This window comes from Mytilus galloprovincialis, chromosome 7 (genome assembly GCF_965363235.1).
Source record: "Mytilus galloprovincialis chromosome 7, xbMytGall1.hap1.1, whole genome shotgun sequence".
Lineage (NCBI taxonomy): Eukaryota > Metazoa > Mollusca > Bivalvia > Mytilida > Mytilidae > Mytilus > Mytilus galloprovincialis.
Window position 1 is genome coordinate 85,618,759 of NC_134844.1, and position 9,355 is coordinate 85,628,113.

Genomic DNA, 9,355 nt, shown 5'->3' on the forward strand with positions numbered 1-9,355 from the left:
ATCTTTTCTTTTGATATTCTCAAAGCATTGTCTGACAGCTATTTTTTCCTTAAGTATTTAACAATTCTATCATTTTGTTTAGTTTCTAATCACAAAATTGTGTTTTTTCCTGTATAATCTATACAAAATGTGTCATTTTGTCACGCCCTGAAGCTTGAGAAAATGCACGGTGACCTATCATTTTTATAACATTTTTCAACATATATCAATAGATACTACGTTTTGGCAAAGTATGAACAAATTCTATCATTTTTATTTTAGACTCCCATACCACCTTAAAGCTAGATATTTCTTTTTCTTTTTGCTGTATGGCAACAATCTGCATGTATTTTCTAAACAATATTGCAAAAGAGGGCAAAGATGTCACATATTTCCCCAAAATTTTATCAAAAACAGAATTTCAATCCCCTGGAGTGATACCTTTTCTGAAACTGTTTACCACTTTACATATATCTATCAAGAGATCAAGAGTGCATTTCTTTCTAACAAAAGTTTGGTAAACGTTGTGTGCCGTTTAATGCATCGTTTAATCAGAGTTTGCTTACCCTGTTTGAACTGTCAAAAACGCATGCACATTTAGTTGTTATTTGAACTTATTACGCGGGGAAAGTACACTGTGTCTAAACCACACCGGCAAAATTTGTTCGGACTCGATGGTATCTAACATCCGGCACAATGACGGAACATTAAAAGACAGAAGAAAGCTAGGTTTCTCCTTATTTTCTTATTTTTTTTATGATATCGAAGAATATATATACATATACAACTATTTTCTATTGTGATATGCAATATTTTCTACAACCGTTCTATATTAACGAAGAAATAAGTCAAAATGCATGTCAAAATGACGAATTGAGTGAACCTTGCCTCGAAATTGTTTAATTTCTCGTTAAATTGTTCACATTGTACGGAAAGAAAGGTACGGGAAGATAGATATTGACACGGAGATTGCAAATTTAGTTATTATGAGCATCTCAATAATTGTATTTCTGTGTATGGAAATATAGAAAACGGTCATGTCAAATTAACATAAACCGGTTTCGTCAATGTTGTTACTACACAATCACCCGGTTTCGTCTATATATATCACCCGTTTTTTTTTGTTTTTTTTGAACAAACAATTTATGAAAAGAAACTTTGGCACGGATCTAAACATTGTCTTTCGAGAATTTAAATATATATTTATTGTAAAGTAAACTTGGCGTGTTAAAATCTATTTTAAACGGGCACTTTTGGACATAGTTAATTATGATAATACACATTTTCCTATTGAAAGGCGTATCCCTTATTTCACTTAACCTCAAACTAATTTTAAATGGAATATAAAAACTGAATAGCAAATACTGGTATCTAATTATTTTGTAACATTATTATATTTTCTTTGTTTATAATATTAGTATGTAAAGATGAAAAATAAATAGATGTGTTTTGATTGTGCCATAATTTTAATTTACTATACTATATTATATTCACTTAGTTTACAATATTAACTATCAATTATTAATACGTTTATGCATTCAATCATTGACGAACAGTCCCAAACCGACTATAGTCTATACTGTTCTGCACAAATTAATCATGCATGCAGTCCTGCCAGATTTTCTGGTACTATATATACTGTGTTACTTGCGCACTAAAGAGAGTTTTCACACTTAAGCATCCATAACATAGCAGTGAGATTTGTAACTTTCTCCCCGTTTCTGGTAGGCACATTTATTTTCATAGGCATGTTTTTCACATTATTTTTACAGTTCAAATTCATTTTTTGTACAGTTCAAATTCAATTGAAACTTCAAGATAACTTTCGAAAACAATATCTGACAGTTTTGTATTTTCAATGTGAATAAAAGTTGGTTTGCAAAACATGACCGTCATTTATATCTAAGTCTTATTAAGAAGAAGTGACGGTAACCACTTATCCCATAAACATTGACAATGAGACAACTTTCTTTTAGACACAAAAATTATGTTGAATTAATCAAGTTTAGGTCAGCGTATGCCTTAAACAATGAGAAAAACACACAAACTGCATGAAAGCAAGCTATAACAGGGCCCTAAATTATAAATGTAAAACAATTCAAACAAGAAAACTACCTGCCTATTTTATGTTCAAAACGCATATGGTATAAAGCAACCAAAGACAACCATGGAATTACAAGCGTGTGATTCGGGAATGGACTGAGTCAAAGTGTTATCGCTGACACAAACAGTACAACAAAAGTACAAATAATAAAAAATGATGAAAAAACCTTAACTCGTCCGATGACAGAGCCTGTATAGTAAATGCGCGATGTGTGCCAAAACTTGTATCATAGTTAAAATTATCCCTTAAATATAATAAATATACATGTATTCGCAGTTTACTATGAAGTCCACTATCACTGAACTAGTATAAATATTTATTAAGGGGCCAGCTAAAGGACGCCACCGGATGCGGGAGTTTCTCGCTTCATTGAAGACCCGTTCTTAATAAGATTGTAATGAATATTCATATAAATTCGAAATCGAGGCTAAGCTAGGCAATTATTTGTAAACAATATGGCAGCATCAACAACAAACGGTACCTCATCAAAAGATCTTTCACATTTACCAGATATATCATTTGCTTTTGTGGAAGAATTTATAAGAAAACACAGCCAGAGTTCAGGAAAAGAACAAATGACAAAAGGATTCAAATACTACAGCGAGGAATACGTACATTCTGTGTCAGGTAAGGTCACTTGTTATGTTTGTTTACGAGGTGCACGTGAGAAATATTGTCTTTACACAAACCATTATTTTACCAGCAAATTATAACTTTTGACCATTATTTGTGCAGTAGAAATCATTATTCATATTTTTATTGTTTTAGTCTGCAGACTGCTGATTTATTTAGATAATTAACTCCGTATCTTGATCCTGATAATCACGTATAAATCAGCTGAATAAGTGAAGGGTAGCAATCATGCATGAACCTTCTTTGACAGAAAGTATATTATTATAAGTAACAGATAATTAAACTTGTTTACATAGTTTTATATGTTAAATTTTATAGGTGTTTAGTATAAAAAAGATGTATTTTTTTACAGTGCATCCTGATGATACTGGGTGTTTGGTCAAAGGAAAATGTTTTAGATCTCAAAGAAAAAACGAGTCTCCACATGATGTCAAGGTAGGCATACATTTTATCTCACTTGTTGTACTAAACATAGAATATAAATATTAACTTTATATCCTCCTAAAAAAATATTTTGCAAATAAACAATTTCATACAATAATAAAGAACTTTACATATTAATCAATACATGCATATGAATATAATAAAATTAGTAACAAAATATTAAACTAATACATCTCAAATTCTTTCACAGATCATGATAAATGGAGGGCAGATTGAATATTCATTCTGTACATGTACAATTGGACAAAGTGGTTACTGTGGACATGTGTCAGCCCTTCTTTACCAACTTGCACACTACAAATCCCTGAAAATGAAGTTAATTCCAACAGATATTGCTAAAACATCTTTACCACAGACGTGGCATGTTCCACGAGGCCAGAAATTACATGGTGAAAAGGCTGCTAACATCGTTGTGCAGGGTTATGACCGTGAGGATCCCCAACGAGCTACAAAGGGAATAAAGTCTACCCTATATAATCCTATTCCTGGGAACGAAGCTATCAATGTCAATGACTTATTGGGCCAGGTTAAAGATATGGACATTTTGTTTGACACTGTGGTGACAGAACACAGGACAGAACTAGTTCAAACTGAATTTGGTAAATTCCCTAAAGGAAGCATTCTCAGTTATCAACAAAAAATGGCAAGTGACTACCTCCTCAACTTAATGGATAATAATTCATTTCCAGAATTACCATTGAAAAATGTCATGATTAACAATTTTGAAACTGTTCTCATGAAAGACCAGTTAAAAAAGTATGACTCCTTGAAGGTTACACTGCTGGAAAGTAAAGAGATTGAGGAAGGAACACGTCTTCAATCGAATGATCCTAAATGGCATAAAATTAGACGTGATCGTATCACAGCATCACATGCAGGAGAAATAGCCAAGAGAAGAGCTGATGGGGCTAAACTTGCTGAACGCTTGCAGTCAACTAGACATGTTCAGACAGCAGCTATGAAACGTGGTATAGAATGTGAGGTTACTGCAGCACAAGCCTATAGCAAGGTGATGAATGACAATGTCAACTTATATCCATGTGGTGTGATTGTAAATCCCTGGTGTCACTGGCTTGCAGCTACCCCAGACAGAAAAGTATATGCACCTGATAGAAATCAACCACATGGTTTGTTGGAAATAAAGTGTCCAAACACTGACCAATTATCAAGCGTCAAATGTCTTCATTTAATCGACGGGGAGCTAAAATTGAAAAAAAATGATAACTATCATTATCAAATACAAATGCAAATGGCCGTGACAGGATTAGACTGGTGTGACTTTTTTGTTTGGCTTGAAAATGATTCACATTTGGAAACAGTTTATTTTGATAGTGAATTTTGGGAAGCTACAAAAGACAAACTTGATTTGTTTTTCTACACTTATTTTTTGAACTAAATTATGTCAATGTATGCATGTATAAATGAAACACTATGCCAACTTTTAATTAGTGATGATTTAGTTTTTTTGCTTAATTAATGGTCTTCTGAACAGAGTCAATAGATTAGCAACAGTCCATAACTGATTCACAGATCCAGCTAATGAAAGTGGGACTGTATACTGTAAAAGTCTATATTCTTTAGCCCGCTTTATATGCCGCTCAACATGTATTCTTAAGGATGCAATTTTTTGATTGTCCTCAATTTGTGACGGTGTAAACTGTCCATCACTGCAAAGGAAGTGTGGCGTAGCTATTGACACACCTGTATCTTTAAGTAATTTATTTAAAATAAACCCTTTATCCGCCATTATTTGGTCTCCTGGTTCTAATAAGTCAATAAGTCCACTATGCTTGGTAATTTCTATGTCAGACTTACATCCAGAATATAATGCAGAAATGAAAGTGATAGCACCATGTGGCGATATTCCGACCAGTCCTTTCCAGGTGTTGTGACTTTTGTATGATGAAAAAGTTTTTGACGCCAAGGCTAAAGAAGAAGGTCTTTCTGTAAAAATTTCGGTACAGTCTATTATCACACGCGTGTTAGGGTACAGAAGTTTGAAGTCCTGTGGCATATGCTCCATTATTTTACCCCTACTAGGCCAGATATTAATGCCACCCAATATGAAATATAAATAATTTGTCCAAGTTATTATTTTTCTGCTTACTGTTGATGCATGAATGTTAAATCTTACTGACAAGTCCTCAGTCAGAAAACCACACCTTAACCTACATAAAAACATAAACAGTTCATCAATAGGATCCATTGACTTTGGACGTCCTCTATTGCTGGGTTCCTCAGAAGACTTATAATACACAGTTTTCATTCTTGTTGCAGTAGGCTTGATAGCAGAATAGAAAATTAAAAATAAATCAAAAGTTGGAAATCCAGTATAAAACTCTATCATTTCATGGTCGTAAGAAAATCTTGTTACTCCGAACCGTTCCATTTTTAATTTCTGGTTTAAACTTGCGAGCTCATAGGTCTTGTCTTTAAGTTCAGAGTCCTTTTGCTGTACCACATGTTCCAGTTTCTCAATTTTCTCAAGACAGTCAGCATGAATGTTAGAATCACAACTCCTGTCAATATAAAATAAATGTATTAAGTAATGGTATAATCTCCTTAACATTAAGAAGGGGGAAGTAGTTTTAAAGAACACTGTGTTTCCTTTTGATTTTATAAAATATTTTTATGTTTTCTTTTCAATTATTTTGAAAATAATTATATACATAAAAAAAACATGCAAGTTTAGTTTAAATTTGGGTTTGTACATTTAATATTTTTTTATTTTGAATTAATACATTCTGATAACTAAACTTACATGTCATTTTCATGATCAACACTTTGTGAATTGTGAACTTCACAGACACTATCCTCTACAACCATTTCATCTTCATCTTCACGATCGTCAACTTTCATCTTTTTGAAAAGGGACTGTCTTGATGTGGGGGCCTTTCTGCTGCTTTCATTTAATTTCCAATCAAAGACAGATGGAACAGCTTCTGGTTTGAGACATTTTCTGTTAGGAGTCCAGCGGTAATCTTCCTTCTTGAAATGTTTGGAACATACCACTGTATTTCCTCCAATCTGAAAACAAATACAACTTAATAGGTTTCGTTCTTGTATTTATATAACATTGTTCTTAAGTTATCATATTTATAATGTAGACCAGTAACATATTTATGCAAAAATAAGAAGTTTATTCTTTTTATTATTAAATAAAAGTATTTGCAATTTACAAATGTGTTTATAGGTAAATTATAATTTTAAAAGAATGTTGAGAATGAAATTGTCGGTGTTGTTTACGAATACATCACATTATTTTTATTCTCTATGACCATGACGACAGACGTGTTTGAAGTTCAAAATGCATATTATATTTATAACAGTCTCATACACACAGTGATAAAAACAACATGGGATAAATTAATTACACATATCTACAGATATGCGGATGAAGGAAAATCGCTATCAACATGTGGTAACAGTTTGACATGTAACACTTAAACAGATGTTTTACGGCTAAAATAAAAGTATTGTTAAAGAAAAATATTGTTGAACATAATCTTATAGTCTGTCTGAAACTAATTATTGAAAATTGGGACAGGTATTACATATAAAACAACATTATCGGCTTCTATGAAAAGTGTAAACAAATGCACGTGTTTCTAGTATTTACCTTGAAAAATTCACCTTCATCTCTACGGATTGCAACAATCCACTGTTTTCTTGTTAGCATTTTCTTTTCTGATGGTATATGATGAAAACTCAACTCTTTATTAATTCTGGCATTGCCATTACAAAATGGCACACAACAGTATTCATCTCTTTGTTTACTTGTTGATGCTGCTGGAGAAGCCATTATTGATAATACCGGTGCCTAGCTTAGCCTCATTTTCGAAAATTGAACTCTGGGTCAATGCATACATGAATAACTTTTAAGAACCGTCTATACTGTGTTACTTGCGCACTAAAGAGAGTTTTCACACTTAAGCATCCATAACATAGCAGTGAGATTTGTAACTTTCTCCCCGTTTCTGGTAGGCACATTTATTTTCATAGGCATGTTTTTCACATTATTTTTACAGTTCAAATTCATTTTTTGTACAGTTCAAATTCAATTGAAACTTCAAGATAACTTTCGAAAACAATATCTGACAGTTTTGTATTTTCAATGTGAATAAAAGTTGGTTTGCAAAACATGACCGTCATTTATATCTAAGTCTTATTAAGAAGAAGTGACGGTAACCACTTATCCCATAAACATTGACAATGAGACAACTTTCTTTTAGACACAAAAATTATGTTGAATTAATCAAGTTTAGGTCAGCGTATGCCTTAAACAATGAGAAAAACACACAAACTGCATGAAAGCAAGCTATAACAGGGCCCTAAATTATAAATGTAAAACAATTCAAACAAGAAAACTACCTGCCTATTTTATGTTCAAAACGCATATGGTATAAAGCAACCAAAGACAACCATGGAATTACAAGCGTGTGATTCGGGAATGGACTGAGTCAAAGTGTTATCGCTGACACAAACAGTACAACAAAAGTACAAATAATAAAAAATGATGAAAAAACCTTAACTCGTCCGATGACAGAGCCTGTATAGTAAATGCGCGATGTGTGCCAAAACTTGTATCATAGTTAAAATTATCCCTTAAATATAATAAATATACATGTATTCGCAGTTTACTATGAAGTCCACTATCACTGAACTAGTATAAATATTTATTAAGGGGCCAGCTAAAGGACGCCACCGGATGCGGGAGTTTCTCGCTTCATTGAAGACCCATTGTGGCCTTTGGCTGTTTTCTGCTCTATGGTCGGGTTGTTGTCGCTTGGAATTTGTATGAACTTTTCATGTTGATAGACAGTTTTAAATAATCTGTTGTTTTTTATTAAGATAAGCTGTCCTGAAGTTACGGTGCGACATGTTTATGCTGGACAGACGGATAGATAGACGGACAGACGGACGGACCGAATGACTGATAGATGGAGAAACGGACGGATGGAAGGAAGGACGGACGGACAGACAGACGGGTGTATACAATAATACGTCCTGTCAAAATTGGGACGGGCGTACATGTAAAAACGCAAAGAAATGAAAAAAAAAAACTCGTAATTAAAGGTCAATAAGTTTTATTAGGATATCGGCAAAGTCGATTTATTTGTATATTTGTCTGCCTTATCACTTTTGCTATATAACTTTTATACATATTTGAAAAAAATGTATAGAAATCGATAAAAAGAACTTGATATTCGGCATTTATTATAATAAACATAATCCAACTCACATAATCCGATTTCCCGGGTGTCCCTGTTTTCTCATTTCTTACAATATTTTAATTCGGTATACACTTTATAAGATAAGTGGCGAATCTAGATGACGTATAGGTTGCACGCCCCGACCCCACCTTTGGTTGCCAAAACTATATTTATTCCTGTATTTAACGATTTTGTAAAGCAAAAAATAATCAAAATATTGTTCGACTCGCTACGCTCGGCGGTATGTAAAAGTTGTTCGAATTACGTCCACTTTGAAATAAACTGAATCCGTCTGTCCGTATATATTGTCAAAATATATTGACCAACGTCAGTGTACGATCATCATAACACAACGGCGACAGTACAGACTCGTTTTTTTTTAGTAATATTAACAAAATAATTATTATTGAATTTTGTCGATGACCTGAGACTATTATACTAATTTGGACATAGCAGTACAGTTACATACAATAAGGGATAAAAAAATATTTTAATGCATGGTAGTTGTAATCCTACATTCATTTTCTATGTCGATTATGCATGCATATACAGTTGTCTTATTATCAACGTTTATCCTTAAGAAGATTTATTTTTAACGATTGTAGAAAAGATTACATACATAGAATGATTAGATTACTTATAAAGGTGTCCATCCTTTTGTGCGAGAAAATCACATGTCAATTGTGTGTTTCGATTTTTAAGACCGTAAACTTTAATTTCAAGTTTAAACATGTTCAACATATTTTCCCATAACTCATATAGAAAACGCATATTTAGAGAGCTTTAATCTCAATATGCTGTTAAAAAATTTCGGAATGCAAAGTAAATTAAAAATTTTGTGTTCTATAAGAGTAGGAATTCAAGTTTTTGCTTATTATTTATTTGAATCTGAGACTAATATAAATAATAAGCCGTTGTCCGGTAAACGAACTTGTTTTCAAACGACCCACAAACTCCTTTTGAACGCTGAAGTTAAATAATC

The 9,355-nt window shown here is 32.8% G+C and overlaps 1 protein-coding gene across 1 annotated transcript; it reads left to right on the plus strand.

Moving 5' to 3' along the window:
* Positions 1 to 2,467: 2,467 nt before the first annotated feature.
* LOC143083892 (uncharacterized) lies at positions 2,468 to 4,556 on the plus strand. The gene is made up of 3 exons (XM_076260266.1): positions 2,468 to 2,710; positions 3,069 to 3,151; positions 3,351 to 4,556. Exons 1-3 carry the CDS (start codon positions 2,539 to 2,541, stop codon positions 4,554 to 4,556), a joined length of 1,461 nt encoding a protein of 486 aa, XP_076116381.1. The 5' UTR covers positions 2,468 to 2,538.
* The last annotated feature ends 4,799 nt before the right edge of the window (positions 4,557 to 9,355 follow it).